General features: G+C 43.4%; 1 protein-coding gene across 1 annotated transcript in view; it reads left to right on the top strand.

Annotated features, from left to right (window-relative positions):
• The window catches only part of LOC139480317 (laminin subunit alpha-like), a 100,065-nt gene that overhangs the window by 39,999 nt on the left and 39,580 nt on the right, over nucleotides 1-20,486 (top strand). Inside the window, exons 25-41 of the mRNA XM_071263370.1 lie at nucleotides 398-540; nucleotides 1,110-1,225; nucleotides 1,337-1,542; nucleotides 3,616-3,746; nucleotides 3,991-4,061; nucleotides 4,337-4,481; nucleotides 6,021-6,161; nucleotides 6,728-6,877; nucleotides 7,295-7,402; nucleotides 7,509-7,592; nucleotides 12,522-12,643; nucleotides 13,247-13,355; nucleotides 16,461-16,574; nucleotides 17,874-17,992; nucleotides 18,533-18,619; nucleotides 19,438-19,649; nucleotides 20,347-20,447. Of these exons, the coding sequence (XP_071119471.1) occupies nucleotides 398-540; nucleotides 1,110-1,225; nucleotides 1,337-1,542; nucleotides 3,616-3,746; nucleotides 3,991-4,061; nucleotides 4,337-4,481; nucleotides 6,021-6,161; nucleotides 6,728-6,877; nucleotides 7,295-7,402; nucleotides 7,509-7,592; nucleotides 12,522-12,643; nucleotides 13,247-13,355; nucleotides 16,461-16,574; nucleotides 17,874-17,992; nucleotides 18,533-18,619; nucleotides 19,438-19,649; nucleotides 20,347-20,447 (2,159 nt within the window). The remainder of the gene's footprint in view (nucleotides 1-397; nucleotides 541-1,109; nucleotides 1,226-1,336; nucleotides 1,543-3,615; nucleotides 3,747-3,990; nucleotides 4,062-4,336; nucleotides 4,482-6,020; nucleotides 6,162-6,727; nucleotides 6,878-7,294; nucleotides 7,403-7,508; nucleotides 7,593-12,521; nucleotides 12,644-13,246; nucleotides 13,356-16,460; nucleotides 16,575-17,873; nucleotides 17,993-18,532; nucleotides 18,620-19,437; nucleotides 19,650-20,346; nucleotides 20,448-20,486) is intronic.

Genomic DNA, 20,486 nt, shown 5'->3' with positions numbered 1-20,486 from the left:
GTAAGAGGTGAGTCTAGAGGTCCCCGTCGACATCACGGCTGGCAACAGACAGGTAAGAGGTGAGTCAAGAGGTCCCCGTCGACATCATGACTGGCGACAGACAGGTCCTACATGAGTCTAGAGGTCCCTCTCACAATTAGGGCTTGGGACAGACAGAGGTCATAGGTGATTTGTCTCTGTCGTCATCATGACCATCTGATATGTTACTGGTCTAGTTTAATGTTCTATCAGTTGCAAACTGTCCAATGAGTACTTGTCAAAATGGTTGTCCAAAGCAATTGTCAAAATGCCAATGTCTTCATGACCTGTATGCCTTCATGGCAAATGTTTGATAGTGGAAGATGTGCTATAAGGAATGGTTGTTTGTTCTGTTGTATATGTGTGCCTCTCTGTACAGGGTACTTCACACCGCAGTACTGCCCCAGCACATCTGGCTGCCGAGGCACCATCCAGTTCCCTGACAGTGGCAACTTCCTCTCCATCAAGTCTCCCGTAGTCCGTATGCTCTTCAACAATACACAAGGTGGAGACATCTGGCTGGTAAGAGCCATTCAAATAGTTTACAGGTTACAAATGAATGGACCAGTGATATATTCTTTTGTAGTTTATGCAATAGGACCAATGAAATGTTCTTGTGCAGCCTCACAACTGAATCACCAATGAAATGTATCCATGGTTAGTCATGTGATATACTGTATAATGACATTAACAAAGAAATTCTATGGTTACACTACAAGTATAGCTAATGTTCATTATTCTTTCGGACTCTGCAAGCATTCGTTTTATATGTTCAAGTAAGGATAAAACCTCTATCAACTTCAGTGTATTCATGATCGTTTTATATGTGTATCTAAATAGTTTTTGCCAGGACTGCGGTAAAACAATTCCCATTCAGACATTTTGTACCCAACTCTTAAGCGCTGTAGCGAGTATCCGGCTAAGGCCGGGAAATTGGGTGTTGGCTACCTGGGTAGTAAATTTGGACATGTGAATTATTTTTTAGTTAACAGATGTTTATTTATTGATTAAAGTTTCCAAATTAATTTTCGGTGTTTTTGCTGTCCTTCCTTCATTGTACCTATTTGAGCTTACCACTCTTTTTCTTTCAGGACTATGTCCTCATAGCTCCTGCCAATCAATACAACATGCGTAACCTTGACCTTCACCCCATTGATAAATCAGGCGACTTCCTCACTGAGTGTGTTAATGATGGATTTGAACTCAGGTATGTACACATCAATCTGTTTCACATTTATTTTAGAATACACAAAAAACTTCCCTGTATATCAGAATGTATATGTATTTACCTGTATTGTGCACGTTTTTACTGTTTCAGAAGTAACAGTAAGTTCTGTCGTGAGAGTGTCTTCACTCTGACTTCAGAGTTTAACAATGGTGCCCTTCAGTGTGACTGCAACATTGATGGGTCTCTCAACTTCAACTGTGATCAGTTTGGTGGACAGTGTCAGTGCAGGGAGAACGTGATTGGTCGCAACTGCACAGCCTGCAAACCTGGATACTTTGGTTTTCCAAGATGCAAACGTAAGTTTTCATAGTACATGTTTGAAAAAGAACATCAGACCCCTTTATGAATATTTTTCCATCAGGATTCTAGAGCAGAATAGGTCATTAAGGTTTCCAGATGAAGGTGAATTAGATTGCCTCCATGTTTGTTGAGCGTGAATAGTTCATGGATGGGTACGTGACCACACTGTCACCTGATTATATGAACTGATACAGACACATATGGCTACAGGTGTCACTACTAACTATGGGGATATCATAGAGAATTCTACCATGACATTGATGAATGCTTGATTCTCGTTGGTTAAAAAGAGGTTTCCTTTTTGCTACGGAAACCCCTTTCAAATATTTTAAGCCTTTTCACAAAAAAATGTGCACACGAATACATAGAGGCAATATCATTTCACCCCGATATAAACCGTAAAAGGTATCTTTTTTTCCTCTAATACACACTGGGTCACTAATACCAGCCAGGTCTCCAATACACACCGATTCAAGGGCTCTCGCGACATTAATAGACAGCGTAGAGTCAAATAGAGGAAATACGGTAGTTTGATATCCGATGCTTGGGGCGTTCTAGGCTGCAACCCTGACTGCTTCAATGATGACATTAAAAGATTTAATGAAGGCATTTTTTTGCATACAAATGAAATGTTTATGAAACTGTTAGAGAAATGTTCTATGGTGACCAGAATCCGAACAATTTAAGCTATTTCCTCATTGAAACAACCGACAATGAAAGTAAAATAGAACATTATAAAAATTGTTTGAAAAAACTTTATTCATGACAACATGTTGTTTACAAACCTTTGTTGTGATTGATATTCGTTGCCATCTCCGTCAGCCACCACCCAACTGAAGTGACAGCTTTTCAAACTTGATGAAAATTCATTTCAGAACACGCACAATTAAGAAAATCATACACGATCCACTATTTCTGGGCCACAAATGTCTAAGTTCTGTCACTATCTGGCTTTGGATCTGTGAAATCTTGAAATTGACAGGTTACGCCGTGCAGATTCCTCATTTCAAAATATCTGGCTCGTCTGCAGCCTAAAAAGCGGCTGTTCAGTCATACCCTGTCACACTGGTAAACATATGGATGTACCAGCATGCTCGATCAATCCCCGATCATCTACATGTTAATGTTGAACCACATCATAGATCGGGGTTGTCATCTTGCTTCATTCTATAACTCTTTACAAAGAATGTAAACACAAGATTGTCAGCCATTAACAGCTGCGAGGTGTGAGTAACCGTGATGTAGGTCAAGTTCTGCCACATCCAAGTTCGGTGTGGAGAGGCATTTATTTTGATTTTATTATTGTTTACTGGGGGTAATTGCTAACTAACTAGTAACACTGACACATGCTAAATGTATAATAGAATGTTAATTCATAAAGTTTGTTGTAGAAATATATTCGTTTAGCATTTTAAAACCTTTTTCTATGACCTGTCACCCCCTACAAAAGAAATGATGGTATGTTCGATTTCCAAGAAATGACATCCCTCCCAAAATTCCGAGAAATGACGGTCAGTCCACAGTGTACAACAGTTTGGTAGAAATTAAAACATCTCTCTTTGGACAAAGTTTGGAGTGTTATTTGTCAACTTATTTTGAAAACCTATGTGTTTTGAACACTTATTTTGAACTAATGACGACTATGGTATTTTTAATCTTTAACTTTAGTAATAATTGTCGCATATACAACTACCTGTGACCACTTTTTGGAATGTTCTAAGATTGCGGACCTGTGCACCTGTGTTGTTACGCGTTGTAAGAGAGCACCGTTTTCAAAGCGTTGTTGCCGTCATGGTAGAATGGAGATAAACCTACTGTGTTTTGAAAGCGCTCGATTCAAAATAAAGAGGTATCTACTCTACAGTGGGACTACATAAAATTTCAAAACACAGTAGGTTTATCTCCTAAATAATGTGTGACTACTCTACTTAAATTTAAGGAAAGTATTTACAGTATCATTTTGTAGCGACAGGGGGACATTGTCACACTGTAACAAATACTTGTTTGACAAGAAATGCCAAGTATCATCTGTCTTTACATTTGGTATGTGAGTATATTTGTCCTTACAGCCTGTAGCTGTCTGTATGGCCTGTGCCACCCCCTGAATGGGGAATGTATCTGCCCCACCAATGTGGAGGGGGACAGGTGTGACCGATGCGAGCCGGAGACCTATGGGTTTGATGCTCTCATTGGATGCCAGGTATGATTGTCTGCTCATTTGAATACTTGTTTCTTTTCTTTTAATGTGAGAAATATTTCGAACTGGACATTGTAGAATTTTATTCTCTTAAGACAAAGCCACCAGTCTTGTCTGTGAACATCAAAATGACTATTTTCTCGAAGACCACTGTTTTTTTCCATTAATCTCATGTCGTCTGCCCCTGTCAATGTGGCCAAATACCTTTGTGCATGTTGAGTTTCATACATGCTATCTCCATCACTAGGAGTGTAAGTGCAACATACAAGGAGTCCAGGGTCAAGACCTCAACTGTGACCAGACAACAGGAAAGTGCAGGTCAGTGTGGATAGTGTGGTTGAACCCCAGTTTGCACTGATGTGTCAGCATCATACTTATGCTCATTGGTTTCTTCTAAGTAATGCGAAACTAAGACCAGCTTCACAGGCTTTCTTTATTTCCACCTTCACTCTACTGTGCCTGAAAAACTGTTTTGAGCAAACATTTAACCTGACTCACTCAGTACTTATTTTTCACTTCCTGTGAATGATCTGTTAAAGTGTTTGCTAGTGCATGTGATGCTGTACAGTTTTGACGGTTTGACTTGTTTCCAGATGTCTTCCAAATGTGAGTGGTCGAAAGTGTGACACATGTGACCCTGGTCACAGCATCTTCCCCTACTGCCGGCAGTGTGACTGTGACATCAGGGGAACTACGGTGGATATCTGCGACCAGAACTCAGCCAGGTGTATCTGCAAGGTATCTGGACTACAGTCATAAAACTATTAGATATGCTTCTGGTTCCAGGTTTGAGAGCACACCAGCTCACTACTTAAACTTGTAAAAATTGCATGGTGAGTTGCATGACTTTTCCATGAGTGTAATTATCAGACCGTATTGCGTTGTTTCACTCATCGGTCATAGGATACAGCCATTTGACATCTTGATTGGGTCAACTGCAGTATTTGGGTCCCCACTTCGGGGGTTTCCGTAAGGCAACCGCTGCCCTCGGCAGTTTCAGTACGGAAGCTGCCGAAGGCAGCTTTGCTTATATATAAGCGCGCACACGCAAGCGTGCCGAAATCCGTTAGGAGGCATTTTTTATCAAAAAGGACCCCAAAAATGAGCTGGACGTGAAAAGTATGGTCTAAAACTATGGTCGAGAGTTTTACGATAGAAAGTGAAGCCGAATAATTGTACTGTCAACTTCTTGTTGTTTATGGGCGGGACATAAATGACGTAAGATGTCACGTGTCTGATCATGTGACTTTCCTTATATGGACTCGTTACTACAAAAGCAACTTCGCTTATAACTTGTAAATTCATAAAGTGTGGCTTGTACAAATAAAACAGAATCGACTTGGCGTACAGTGAAGACATCTTTGCATAGGTATGGAGCGAATGCGGGAATGTATGACAATTATTTTGTTCAAAACATTATCAGAAAAGAAGTATTTCAGTCGTTCAATTGATCAGTTTCTAAGTTCACCGGCCGTGTTTACATTTATTAAACTTACGAAGCAAAATGATCGTTTATGAAAAAGAAGCAGAAAAAGAAATTGAATTAGGTTGAGATGGATCCACAGACTCAGGTCCTAGAATCTATATGACAGTCAAAACCAATTCAACGGTTCAAATGATTTGTTTGAATGGGAAAGTATCTATCGATGATCATTTTCCTATGAAAATTCACATGCTTTCATGAATGAAGTTATACCATAGTGCGATTTATTTGAAAAAGGGGTATCCATCCCCTTTACCCCCCGTATTTTTCTTTCAAAATGTCATAAAGGTGGGGTTGTACCTGCCTTGAACCCCGCTGTGTTGTCCGCCCAACAAAATATATTGTTCAAGTAACAGAATGAACTTACCGTCATGCGATTTATTTGAAAAAAGGGGTGTGTAACCCCCCTTTACCCCCCATTTTTACTTTAATATTTCGACAAGGGGGGACAAACCCCCCTTGTACCCCCCGTGTGTTGTCTGTGTAAGAAAATACTGAACTGCAGACAGCGTTCGGTAGAAAAATGGCAGCCAACAAATCCTCTCGCTTCGACCGTAAATAACGAACTGCGCATACGTGGAACGTTTTTCATTCGACAACTTCCGTAAACACGTAAAAACGTTCCTTCCGAAGTGGGGACCCAAATACTGCAGTCTACCCTCTTGATTTATTGTAGAAATGTTTTGGTTCAGATTCTAGCATGTTTTTCAAGGAAACACTACAAAATGTGGAGAAACATTTCATGTCAGAGTTTAAGTCTTCCAGAATACAACACCCTGTCATTTATGTTGCAGGAGAATGTTGCTGGACCGAGATGCGATGGGTGTGCGGCAGACACATACTACTTGAACCAGGAAAACCTTCGCGGATGCACCACCTGCTTCTGCTTCGGTGCCACCACCTACTGTGACAGCTCCCCCCTCTTCTGGAACCTGGTGAGAGCTGCGCAACTAATGGCAGTGGGGACTTCTCCAGTGTTCTTCAGAAACAAAGAACTTCCAAATTGACTGTAGCTTGATTAAATTTTCAATGATTTATTGTTGGGCTGGGACAGGTCACTCACGTGTACTTAGGTTTGGCGGGTCCAGAGTAGAATCCGGGCACCCATAGGAATATCCGAACTTGTTATTAGTCACATGATATACTGTTTTATGACAATAATACGAAAACTCCATTGTTAAACTACAAGTCGCTATGTTCACATTTCTTTCTGACTATGTGTGCATCCCCCATTCTGGCTTTTATATGTTTGAGTGAAGATAAAGCTTCAGTCAACTTCATTGTATGCATGATCAGATTGCTTGATACATGTATCAAAATAGTTTTTGCCAGGTTCCTATTGCATGATATGTTCTGAGCAGAGAAGTGAGTTACAAACTGTCTACATGATTGGTGCCTTGAATATTAAGTCCCTGAAACTGAAGAACCTTGTAATTATATTTGTATCTGAAGAACTACAGTAGAATCTTTCCTGGAAAAGAGACATTTGTTTGTTTTTTAGGTGACCCAAATGAACAACTGGGCAGTGACAAATGTGAATGCTGATGTAATTGAGGCCGGATCCACCATTGCAGTGAAGGCAGCCAATTCCATCATTGACCCCACTGAAGCTATATACTGGGTGGCCCCACCAGAATATCTGGGCAACAAGGTAGGTCATCAGCAGGCAGGTCCAAGTTGCAGGCATAATTGTCTCATGACCTTGTCAATCACCAACACTGTGGATGAAATGCTGACCCAGGAGTGATGTATAGTGTTGATGAAATCTTTAAAATATATTGGTACATGCATTCTTACAATAGCTTCCCTTTAAAACGTTACTATGCTTGAAAACCCTTTCCTACATTTCTTTAGAATTTTATATCAGAACGTGTTTGAACATGTTGTATAGGCATCCTGGCATGATGTTAGTTCAATATCTATGTTGTAACTATTTATATATAGGATTGTGTGTGTATGCAGGATAACTCAATAAGTACTTGATTATAATATCCAGACATAAGCATGAAATGATATATGTTCTAGCATGTACTGATATACCAGTAACCCAGGTGATTATTTTCTTCAGATCAAGTCCTATGGTGGCTACCTGATGTACCAGGTACTGTTCACCCTCCCAAGGGACGATGAAGCTCAAAACTCAGAGGGACTTGTTAAGCCTGATGTGATTCTAGTGGTAAGTTGGCTAACATTCCATGTAGAAATATCAAACAAGAGCTACTTCAATAAATAATGTTTCTTAATCCTGCAAAGTATCTGAGATTTATGATGTTATCTTCCAGGGTAACAACATGACAATAGTTCACTTCAGTAACGACCAGCCAGCACCAAACTCCCAAGTCAACTTGAATGTCCAGCTATTCGAGGTGAGAACAAATCTCCAAACCTGTGTTTTCAATTCTTAGCAACAAAGATAAAAAAAAATAATATATATATATAAATAAATAAAATTACATTAAGTAATACGTTACCACTGTTATACCAAGGCTGTTGTCTCCAACAACTGCTGCTATAGCGAAATCTATCAGAGATCTCAATTACCTCATGAAGCACGTGCTGCCATGTGACACCCTTCACTCTTTTCTCTTCGCTTGCTCTCGCAAGACGTGTTTATAGACTGCTGAAGCGTTCCTGTTTCCTCGACCTATTCAGTGATATTTATTATGGTTTATTAAACTAATAAACTGTGCATGTACGGGGCGTTTGTGGTAGCTACGCTTGGATATAATGTTCCCACTCTTTTTTCTATATACTCGCGGGGTTCTCGTATGCAGCTTGTGTCTTACGTTACCCTGCTATAGTATGCTTTGGGGGTTAACATCACTTATTTCTCTATATGTTCTATGTGTATGTTCTATATTCATTTTGCTCGTTTATTTTCCTTGTGAAAATGCTCGTTTGTGAATATTTGTGGTGCGTGTGTTGTAACTATGTTTTGCTCTTTTGTTCATAGTACCAAAATGTCTGACATGGATGTGTCGCCGTTGTCCACCCCCTCTACCCCTGCAACCCGGCGTTGCGGGGTGTGTCATAAGTTCTTGTCGTCACGGGATCCCCCCGATCATTGCCGGCGGTGCAGGGTTCCTTGCGGGGACATCCGGTGTGTCCTGTGCGACAGTCTGGGGCCTGCGGCGTTTGAGCGCTACTGGCTGTATGTACAGTCCGTTTCCACCCCTGTGGTGGCCGGCATGCCCGGTCGGGGTCCCCTTTCGGAAACCACCTCCACGGCTGCAGCGGATCCCTTGGCGGCCCTTGGGCTGTTTGGGGATTCCGTCGCTGCATTGCTTTCCAAGCTAGTGGACTCCAAGCTGGCAGCCTTATCTCAGGATAGGCCGCTGGCTGTTACGTCCCCGGCCTCTTCGGTGGCCGCGGGTTCGGACGTGGGGTCCACCGGTACGGCGGCGGCTCCCGTGGTCACTGGTCCTTCCCCCGAACCATTGCTCCCATTATCGGTTAAGGACCGCGTGGCAATGATTTATGACCTCTTTGAGGACATGCCCAAGCCCCTGCCGGTACTGCGGGGAATCGGTACCGCTCTGTGGGTTCCTGCAAGGTATACGATGAGACTTCAAACAAGGCTTTCCCCGCATCAACCTTTCTGCCCGGGATCAAGCCGTCTTTGGAGAAAGCCTTTGCGGCTACCTTGCAGCAGCTGGACACCCTCACTCGGCACTCCATGCTTGCAATGTCTCATGGAGACACTTACCTGGCTGCAGCGGCCAGTCTGGTCGAAGGTTCTCCCACAGACCGTGACCAGCGCATTTACAACTGCCTGCTCTGTTTAAATGCTTCCCTGGAGTACGTTGCCGGGGCTTCGGCCTTTATTTCCGGCATGTGCCATTTTCTCAGGCGCCAGTCGTATCTTGCCGCCTCGAGGTTGGACGCTGCCAACCAGGAAGTGCTCCTTTCACAGCCTTGGTCTGCGCGGACCCTTTTCAATAACAAGATCACTGGGGTTCTGAAGGAACAACAGGCTGCAGTGTCCACTTGATCTTGTGGGGTCCCTGCATAGGCGCCTTGGTGCCGCTCCTTAGTGGAGCGCGCCCCAGGATGCTGCGGCCGGTAGGTCTAAGGGGTCTGGTTCTTCTTCCTCCGGGATATTTCTCGTTCCCAAGAAACAGTGCCGAACTCAGAATGATTCACAATCTGAAATCGTTCAACGAGTTGTACCTGCACAAGCCACCCAAGTTCAGAATGTTGACCTTGGCGGACCTGAAAGCTCCGATCATGCCGGGCGACTGGCTTGCTTCAATCGACCTGAAGGATGCTTATCTGCATGTTCCGATTCACTCGGACCATCACAAGTATCTCAGGTTTGTCTTTCAAGGCAGGCACTATGAGTGGGTTGTACTCCCCTTCGGCCTTTCGTCCGCTCCCTGGCTGTTCACCTGGTTAACCACCCCACAGGAGGGGTGTCAGATACTTCGCGTACCTGGACGACTCGCTAATGGCCAATCACATGACGGACACCCTGTCACGCCATCTCAATTTCGCACTTCGGCTCTTGGAGCAATTGGGGCGGATTATCAATCTCCCCAAGAGCGAGTTAACCCCCTCACAGAACTTGCAGTTCATCGGAGGTTGGTTCGACACAGTGACCCATCGCCTCTTTTTCCCCCCAGACTGGTGGCACAAGATTCAGGCAGTGATTGCCAAAGTCTTAGCGGTGCCACAGACTGTTCACTTTTGGGAACAGCTGTTAGGGCTACTTGTGTCAGCCCAGGACTGCACCGAACGGGGTCGTCTCCAACTCCGCCCGCTGCAACGTTTTTTAATCCAGTTGTAGCACAGGAGGAGAACAGTGTGACCGTCGCCCTCCAAGATCGTCTCCAACCGCATCCGACAGCTCCGAGGAGTTCTCTGTCGAATGTTACTGATCAGGTCACGCAGTCGCCACTTCCACTGCCTGTGAGACCGGATCTCCTGATCCACCCTCACACCCGTCAACTTAATCCAAACGCAGGGCAGTTCAATCTGCACGTGTGGATGTTGTCACCGAGCGTCTGAGGAGTAAAGGTTTTTCTCGTCGGGCGTCTCGGGCATACGTTAGTATGCATCGTGATTCTACCCAGAAGGTGTATAATGCATGTTGGGTTATTTTCACGAAAGTGGTGTTGTAAACATCACATTAATTCGCCAGATATGGTATCTGTGCAGGATATTGCTCATTTCATGTCTCACTTACGAGAGACCCGGAAACTCTCCGGGGGTTCCATTGCCAACTATGTCTCTTCCGTTGCTACGGTACGGGACGTTACTATGGGTACCAGTCTCTCAAAAGAGCCAGTGATTTGGGGTATTATCAAGGGTTTCAAACAGCACGATCTTAAGAAGGGCCGCCTTCGGGCACCGGCCTGGGATCTCTCCTTAGTGTTAAAATCACTTACGGAGGCTCCGTATGAACCCTTGGGTAGTGCTTCGTTCCGGCATGTGACTTGGAAAACAGCATTTCTCCTCTCCTTTGCCACGGCGGCACGTGTGTCCGAGATTCATGCACTCAATGTCGCTAAAGTACTATTCGATAGGGGCGACGAAGGAGCGGTCCGCCTGGGCCTGCTCATGGGCTTCGTCGCCAAGAATCAGAAATTTGGTCAAACGGAGAGAGATTTCACTGTAAGATCACTCAAGGAAATCTTACATCCTGCCGATACTAAGGACAGATCGCTGTGTCCGGTTAAGGCCCTTAAGTATTATCTTAAGGCTTCGAATGAAGCGTGGCCGTCTGTTCATATCGTGTAACCCTAATCGCACTGCTGACATAACTCGCAACTCGATTGCGGTCTCGGGGGTTACCGGTAGAGGGGTCAAACCCGCACGAGATCAGGGCGCTAGCGGCAACATTTGCCCTACACTTGAATATCTCTGTTCACAGAATATTACAAGGTTGTTACTGGCGTTCTGACTCGGTTTTTGCCATTCATTACCTCAGAAGGGTCTCTGATGAAGACGTGGAGGGGGTGCACCGTCTTGGGCCGCTGATCGCGGCACAAGCGGTCATCTAAGGGGTGTGTACAGCGCAGTTCCAAACTCCACAGGCATCAGACCTTGCATGGTGGTCAATCTAGGTCGTCTCCAATGTTCCCACCGCCGTGGGTACAGGAGTGGGGGTCCCGCAAACCAGCGCGCTCACACCACATGTGAGACAGCTTTTTGTGTGTTTTGTCCTTATTTGTATTTTGACAATTATGTATTTAATTGTCTGTCGTGTATTCCAACCTTGTGATACATGCTTACGAATACTGGAATTAGGTCACGCGCCTAATGCATACTTTAAGTAGGCTTGCTTTGGGATATATGGTCTGAATGAAATTAATTTCCCTCTTTTCGACTGTTTAACCTTACTGTATGCGCTTGACAGTGCTTTGGTATTCCTATAGCGTAACGCCTAGCTAGGAGCATGCGCATCGAGTGCTTCCGCCTTGTTGTTTACTTCCGTTGGTCGGAAGGAACACGAGCAGTCAGGTACGGGTTGTAGGTGCTCCCCACCGCCTACTGTGGTAGTCAGCCTCGGTATAACAGTGGTAACGTATTACATAATGTAATTTGTAGATTTTTCCTATTCGGAATATTCTATAAGTAATACGTTACCACTGGGCTGCTGCCCGCCTGTCCGTCCCTCGAGCACTTGCTCTCGCCAGAGACAAGAGTGAAGGGTGTCACATGGCAGCTAGGTGGCTACGCACGTGCTTCATGAGGTAATTGAGATCTCTGTGGTAGATTTCGCTATAGCAGCAGTTGTGGGAGACAACAGCCTCGGTATAACAGTGGTAACTTATTACTTATAGCATATTCCGAATAGGTAAATTCTACAATTCTTTGGTTTATGCCCAAATGTAAATATAAATGTTTAGATCTGCCTTGACTGAAGCACTGGTATGAGATTGTCCCACTATCTGTATAAGGAATACAGTGAATGTGGTTCCAGTACAATTTCATGTATATGACTTGCTATGTGGTTCCAGTACAACTTCATGTATATGACTTGCTATGTGGTTCCAATACAATTTCATCTATATGACTTGCTATGTGGTCCCAGTACAACTTCATCTATATGACTTGCTATGTGGTTCCAGTACAATTTCATGTATATGACTTGCTATGTGGTTCCAGTACAACTTCATCTATATGACTTGCTATGTGGTTCCAGTACAACTTCATCTATATGACTTGCTATGTGGTTCCAGTACAACTTCATGTACATGACTTGCTATGTGGTTCCAGTACAACTTCATGTATATGACTTGCTATGTGGTTCCAGTACAACTTCATGTATATGACTTGCTATGTGGTTCCAGTACAACTTCGTCCATGCCAACACCCGGGACACAGTAACAAGAGAGCAGTTCATGATGCTCCTCATCAACCTGCAGGCTTTACACGTCAGGGCCTCGTACTTCACACTCATTGATGAAGCCAGGTAAAGCTCCACGTCTCACTGTTTACATTGTAGTGCCTGCAGGCTTTACACGTCAGGGCCTCGTACTTCACACTCATTGATGAAGCCAGGTACAGCTCCACGTCTCACTGTTTACATTGTAGTGCCTGCAGGCTTTACACGTCAGGGCCTCATACTTCACACTCATTGATGAAGCCAGGTACAGCTCCACGTCTCACTGTTTACATTGTAGTGCCTGCAGGCTCTAAACGTCAGGGCCTCGTACTTCACACTCATTGATGAAGCCAGGTACAGCTCCACGTCTCACTGTTTACATTGTAGTGCCGAACTTGCACAGATATACGCAAAGAGAACCTGGTAAATCCAGATGGTACTGCACCCAGTGACGTATACATCAACCTGTTTCTGAATTTATGTATTTATTTGACACTATCCTATATATAGATTCCCAACATTATTTTACTGGTCTGGTTTCACTGTACATGTTTGTGTGGATGTTGACAGCTTGCATATCACAGGGAAAGTTAGTCCCTGTGTGGAATGAAAAAATACAAGACACTGAATTGAAAAAATGATGTTATCTGGCCCTGCTGGCTTGTTCTGAAGGTTGTCACTCTGTTGTAGACTGTCTGAAGTCCAGCTTGAAGCGGCCACTGAGGAAGGGCAAGGGGATGCAGCACTTTCTGTGGAGCAGTGCCAGTGTCCTCCTAACTACCAGGGCTCCTCCTGCGAGGTCAGCAGAATACTGTAGTGTTGTGGTTAACTCTAGCCTCCCACTGGAGCAGAATACTATAGTGTTGTGTTTAACTCTAGCCTCCCACTGGAGCAGAATACTATAGTGTTGTGGTTAACTCTAGCCTCCGTCTGGAGCAGAATACTATAGTGTTGTGGTTAACTCTAGCCTCCGTCTGGAGCAGAATACTGTAGTGTTGTGGTTATCTCTAGCCTCCCACTGAAGCAGAATACTGTAGTGTTGTGGTTAACTCTAGCCTCCCACTGGAGCAGAATACTATAGTGTTGGGGTTATCTCTAGCCTCCCACTGAAGCAGAATACTGTAGTGTTGTGGTTAACTCAAGCCTCCCACTGAAGCAGAATACTGTAGTGTTGTGGTTAACTCTAGCCTCCCACTGAAGCAGAATACTGTAGTGTTGTGGTTAACTCTAGCCTCCCACTGAAGCAGAATACTGTAGTGTTGTGGTTATCTCTAGCCTCCCACTGAAGCAGAATACTGTAGTGTTGTGGTTATCTCTAGCCTCCCACTGAAGCAGAATACTGTAGTGTTGTGGTTATCTCTAGCCTCCCACTGAAGCAGAATACTGTAGTGTTGTGGTTAACTCTAGCCTCCCACTGGAGCAGAATACTGTAGTGTTGTGGTTAACTCTAGCCTCCCACTGAAGCAGAATACTGTAGTGTTGTGGTTAACTCTAGCCTCCCACTGGAGCAGAATACTGTAGTGTTGTGGTTAACTCTAGCCTCCCACTGAAGCAGAATACTGTAGTGTTGTGGTTATCTCTAGCCTCCCACTGAAGCAGAATACTGTAGTGTTGTGGTTAACTCTAGCCTCCCACTGAAGCAGAATACTGTAGTGTTGTGGTTATCTCTAGCCTCCCACTGAAGCAGAATACTATAGTGTTGTGGTTAACTCTAGCCTCCCACTGAAGCAGAATACTATAGTGTTGTGGTTAACTCTAGCCTCCCACTGAAGCAGAATACTGTAGTGTTGTGTTTAACTCTAGCCTCCGTCTGGAGCAGAATACTGTAGTGTTGTGGTTAACTCTAGCCTCCCACTGAAGCAGAATACTGTAGTGTTGTGGTTAACTCTAGCCTCCCACTGAAGCAGAATACTGTAGTGTTGTGTTTAACTCTAGCCTCCCACTGAAGCAGAATACTGTAGTGTTGTGTTTAACTCTAGCCTCCGTCTGGAGCAGAATACTGTAGTGTTGTGGTTAACTCTAGCCTCCCACTGAAGCAGAATACTGTAGTGTTGTGGTTATCTCTAGTCTCCCACTGAAGCAGAATACTATAGTGTTGTGGTTAACTCTAGCCTCCCACTGGAGCAGAATACTGTAGTGTTGTGGTTATCTCTAGCCTCCCACTGAAGCAGAATACTATAGTGTTGTGGTTAACTCTAGCCTCCCACTGGAGCAGAATACTGTAGTGTTGTGGTTAACTCTAGCCTCCCACTGGAGCAGAATACTGTAGTGTTGTGGTTATCTCTAGCCTCCCACTGAAGCAGAATACTGTAGTGTTGTGGTTAACTCTAGCCTCCCACTGAAGCAGAATACTGTAGTGTTGTGGTTATCTCTAGTCTCCCACTGAAGCAGAATACTGTAGTGTTGTGGTTAACTCTAGCCTCCCACTGGAGCAGAATACTGTAGTGTTGTGGTTAACTCTAGCCTCCCACTGAAGCAGAATACTGTAGTGTTGTGGTTATCTCTAGCCTCCCACTGAAGCAGAATACTGTAGTGTTGTGGTTAACTCTAGCCTCCCACTGAAGCAGAATACTGTAGTGTTGTGGTTAACTCTAGCCTCCCACTGAAGCAGAATACTATAGTGTTGTGGTTAACTCTAGCCTCCCACTGGAGCAGAATACTGTAGTGTTGTGGTTAACTCTAGCCTCCCACTGAAGCAGAATACTGTAGTGTTGTGGTTATCTCTAGCCTCCCACTGAAGCAGAATACTGTAGTGTTGTGGTTAACTCTAGCCTCCCACTGAAGCAGAATACTGTAGTGTTGTGGTTATCTCTAGTCTCCCACTGGAGCAGAATACTGTAGTGTTGTGGTTAACTCTAGCCTCCCACTGAAGCAGAATACTGTAGTGTTGTGGTTAACTCTAGCCTCCCACTGGAGCAGAATACTGTAGTGTTGTGGTTAACTCTAGCCTCCCACTGGAGCAGAATACTGTAGTGTTGTGGTTAACTCTAGCCTCCCACTGGAGCAGAATACTGTAGTGTTGTGGTTAACTCTAGCCTCCCACTGAAGCAGAATACTGTAGTGTTGTGGTTATCTCTAGCCTCCCACTGAAGCAGAATACTGTAGTGTTGTGGTTATCTCTAGCCTCCCACTGAAGCAGAATACTGTAGTGTTGTGGTTATCTCTAGCCTCCCACTGAAGCAGAATACTGTAGTGTTGTGGTTATCTCTAGCCTCCCACTGAAGCAGAATACTGTAGTGTTGTGGTTAACTCTAGCCTCCCACTGAAGCAGAATACTGTAGTGTTGTGGTTAACTCTAGCCTCCCACTGAAGCAGAATACTGTAGTGTTGTGGTTATCTCTAGCCTCCCACTGGAGCAGAATACTGTAGTGTTGTGGTTAACTCTAGCCTCCCACTGAAGCAGAATACTGTAGTGTTGTGGTTAACTCTAGCCTCCCACTGGAGCAGAATACTGTAGTGTTGTGGTTAACTCTAGCCTCCCACTGAAGCAGAATACTGTAGTGTTGTGGTTAACTCTAGCCTCCCACTGGAGCAGAATACTGTAGTGTTGTGGTTAACTCTAGCCTCCCACTGAAGCAGAATACTGTAGTGTTGTGGTTAACTCTAGCCTCCCACTGAAGCAGAATACTGTAGTGTTGTGGTTAACTCTAGCCTCCCACTGGAGCAGAATACTGTAGTGTTGTGGTTAACTCTAGCCTCCCACTGAAGCAGAATACTGTAGTGTTGTGGTTAACTCTAGCCTCCCACTGGAGCAGAATACTGTAGTGTTGTGGTTAACTCTAGCCTCCCACTGGAGCAGAATACTGTAGTGTTGTGGTTAACTCTAGCCTCCCACTGGAGCAGAATATTGTGCTTGAACATATTCTATGTATTATTAACATGACATGTGTTGCTTATTTACCAGGAATGTGCACCAGGGTACTACCGATCACGTCCCACCCCCTACCTCGGCATCTGTGTTCCCTGTGAGTGCAATGGACATGCAGACTCATGTGACCCCATCACAGGAGAGTGTTTGGTAAGTTGAAGAAATTCTCTATAGTAATGAAGAAGAAACAATGATCATAATACGATTACCGTATTTTCTTGAGTATAGTGCGCACCCATGTATAATGCGCACCCCCCTCTAGCGGGTTCAATATTTTGGAAAAAAAGAAATTTGAATATTATGCGCAGAAAAAATGTACACCGTACCCTTTCAGCGAAGTCCGGCAAACGAACGGGTGCTGAGAAACTTTGTCAGTACAAATTCGAAATTTGAGATAAAAAATCACCAGACATGTTTATTTACCGTTTAAATAGTATTTATTGTTCTGCTAGGCATTGTTTTATATCTAGGAATTAAGATTACCTTGTGTATTTTCTCGTAAACTAAGCCGGAAACAGCAATCAGCTGTACACACGTTTTCTTGGAATCGACCGGTGATTCGGTCAAGACACACCCAATGATATAACTTTATAGGATTTTTAATGCAAGGATCGGCAACAATTGTATCTGAAACTATTTTATTTATCAGGAATAATATATTCCATTATTTTCTTAATTATATGAAGCCTTTACTAAACATATTTAAAATAATAATAACCCTAAGCGAAGCAGCTGATCGCTATTCCCGGGTATTATTTTTTACATTGAACATGTCTGACCAGTCACCGTCAAGGCTCATGCGCACGTGATCACGTGAGCGCAAGAATTTCATGTTGACATAGAATCGTCAAATAAAAACAAATATGACTTTTAACGAGTCAAAGTATGTCATTTATGATATATGTATCCATTCTCTGTCAACTAAAGTTCGTTTCAAGGCGTCAATAGCGGTATTCTGACCGTGGTTGCTGTTAATAACGGTGATCGAGTTGTGCGATCTTCCGATCGCTTCAACACGATTTCGCCGAAATTAATAAAAACAATATTATAAGGAATTTTGAATAAATATAATGAAGTAAGTTACAAACATAAGTCCAGAAATACAAAGAACACTTTTTATAGACAGACAGTGTAATTACATAATTATTTTGCGTACTTCAGTATGGATTTGTTGACATGGTATTTCCGGTGTTTCGTTCTCAACGAAATGTCTTTCCATGGGGGAAAAAAAACATCCAAACTCATAATTCGTGTATAATGCGCACCCCCTTCTACACAGCTGTGTTTTTTTCGAAAAAAAGTGCGCACTATACAAAATACGGTAGTTATGAGAAAATTCCTGGATATACGATTTGGAAGAAGATTAGAATACCTGAGTGTAAAACTTTGTGAAAATATTTGTTTGTGTGGGTGCCTTTTCACATTAATAATTATTCTGTTCATTCCCAGAACTGCCAAGACAACACAACAGGACTTCATTGTGAAGCATGCCTGACTGGATACTTTGGTGACCCAGCATTTGGGGGTTGTCAGATCTGTGCTTGTCCACTGCCACTATCATCTAACAAGTAAGTTGGGACATTGAGTGACATCTGGCATCATGAGTGTAGGGTTTAGTCTCATGTTTTATGAACACAATGATGGCTTTCTTCATATGACTAGAACATGTATCTCTCAAACCCGACTAGGGGTTTATCATAACTCATAATACAATCCAGCCATCTGATTGGCCAGTCACCATCTTGTAAAACCCATAGGATATCATCTTGTCACTACGTGATAATACTGAACCCACTGGCAGTCTTACTGCAGATCAGACACTGTCACACATAGGTATTTCACCGAAAATATGTCTTGTGAACATGTAGTGATAAATTCATTACATGTGTTATTAGCGGAGTGTCCAGGATTTTATGAGTTGAACCTTCTTAAACACCCCTTGACCTTCAGTCTTGAGGTGTACAAGCCCATTCAGCGCATTAAATCCTGTATACTCTGCTAATGACACAGGTAATTCATGATACGAACCTGGTCCTGCAGTGGATTTCAGCGTTAACGGTTTATTGATGAACTTATTATTTTACTTTGTAACATTTGTTTCTCTTCAGCTTTGCTGTTTCCTGCGTCATATCAGATAATGGTCTGACTACCTTCTGTGAGTGCCTCCCAGGCTATTACGGGCCCAACTGCGAGAGGTAAGTGTATGTAATGCAATAGTCTACTTTCCACAGCTGTTCATAATATGCGAAACAAGACATTTTGGTGTTGCTGTGGATTCTGAAATGTGGGGTCAATTCAGAAATATGAGATACCATTGTAAAAGTCCCCAGTATCCTACAGTGCTAAGAGCTAACTGAAAGAATCGGGTGGTCATGATGTGTGACATGTTTATGTGTCATTGTACCCTGAATGCATTGATAGTTGCTTGTGCTGTCTGTCAGCCACTGGGACTGCCTCTGTGGTCTAGTGGTAGAGCGTCCGCCCAGAGAGCGGAAGGTCCGAGGTTCGATCCCCGTCCGCATCATACTAAAAGACGTTAAAAGGTGCTACTTGTTGTTACCCTGTCTGGCGCTCAGCATTAAGGGGCTTAAACAAGGACTGGTCGGCTCAGAGTCAGTATACTGTGTCTGAGTGGAGTATTCGTATTAAACTGCAGCATGGTATCTCAGAGGGCTAGCACTATAAATCGGCATCAATCCGTACTAGTATGAGCAGCCACTCACACACATAATTCTGGATGTGACGTTAAACCCCATTTCACTTTAGCTCACACGACAGCCACTGGTTTGCCTCAACATGACTTTACTTTTCACAGGCTGCCGTAATATGTCTTGACTATTGCTGACTGAGGCATAACCACCATTCACTAACTCACTGTTTTCTTTTTCAGTGTCTGATTAACTTGCAGATGTTGTAAAGTACTATTGTGTTATTTATTCTTTGTCAGTCTTACTGTCTTTGCTCAATGACAGCATGCCTTTTTCATCCGTACCATTTCCCTTTTTACCCCTAGCTGTGCCTCTGGTCACTATGGTAACCCCTACAAAGTTGGTGAGGGGTGCCAGCAATGTGGGTGCAGTGGCAACATAAATTTGAACGACCCCTACAGTTGTGACCGATACACAGGCGAGTGTCTCATCTGCCTCAACAACACAGCCGGCAGCTACTGTGACAGCTGCCAGGAATGGTTTTATGGGGATGCCATTCAGAGAAAGAACTGTGCATGTTAGTATATCTGCTTCCTTTATCATCATACTGATGTAGCTTTGAAAAGAATGTGCACCATTAACTTGGCATCAAGAGTTATTTTCAAAATCTTTTCATGTTTTTGATCAAAGTACTACAATCCATATGCACTGGTTGTCTGTGAGGCAAGGAATGTGAAACATTTTTTTGATTAACGTGATGAGATCATCTTCAGTAGATGCCACCATTTTGGTTGAAGCAAATAAAAGTAATATGACGGGTGGAATCTGGTTGGTCAATAAGAGGGACATAGAAGGAACATAACTTGTAATAATCCCTGGTGGCACTATGATCGAGCCACTTAATTCCAACCTAATTCGGCAAAAGTGGAAGCTGACCTATACATATATGTTAATGTTTAATAGCAATTTCATGTTTCCAATTCTATCCATCAATCTATCACAGACCAGTGCAAGAACAAACTGGTGTTTCTAATTACTTAATCCAGTTATACCCTGCCAATATGAAAGGTACCATTCCAAGTGACATTATCAAGATTAACAAGTTTCTTGTTCATGAATCAGGAGTATGGAGTAATGTGTTTTTGTTTATGTCATGTTCCTGACAGTTGTCATCCAGAAGTCAGGGATTCTGTCCTAACAGGTGCCAGTCTAACATGAATTACTGCTCATCTATATCTTGTTTGCTATAAGATTGTGACTGTTTACCATTGTAGCCTGTGCCTGCAACCAATGTGGCTCGGAAAGCTGTGACAGTGGGAATGGTGTCTGTACTTGCAAACCCAATGTGATTGGCCTGGACTGTGACCAATGTGCAGTGAGTATAACCAACCAATCATAACACAGATGTATAGAT

The sequence above is a fragment of the Haliotis cracherodii genome, unplaced genomic scaffold (genome assembly GCF_022045235.1).
Source record: "Haliotis cracherodii isolate W230 unplaced genomic scaffold, xgHalCrac1.p SCAF_4, whole genome shotgun sequence".
Classification (NCBI taxonomy): domain Eukaryota; kingdom Metazoa; phylum Mollusca; class Gastropoda; order Lepetellida; family Haliotidae; genus Haliotis; species Haliotis cracherodii.
This window is presented reverse-complemented; position numbering and strand designations above follow the sequence as displayed.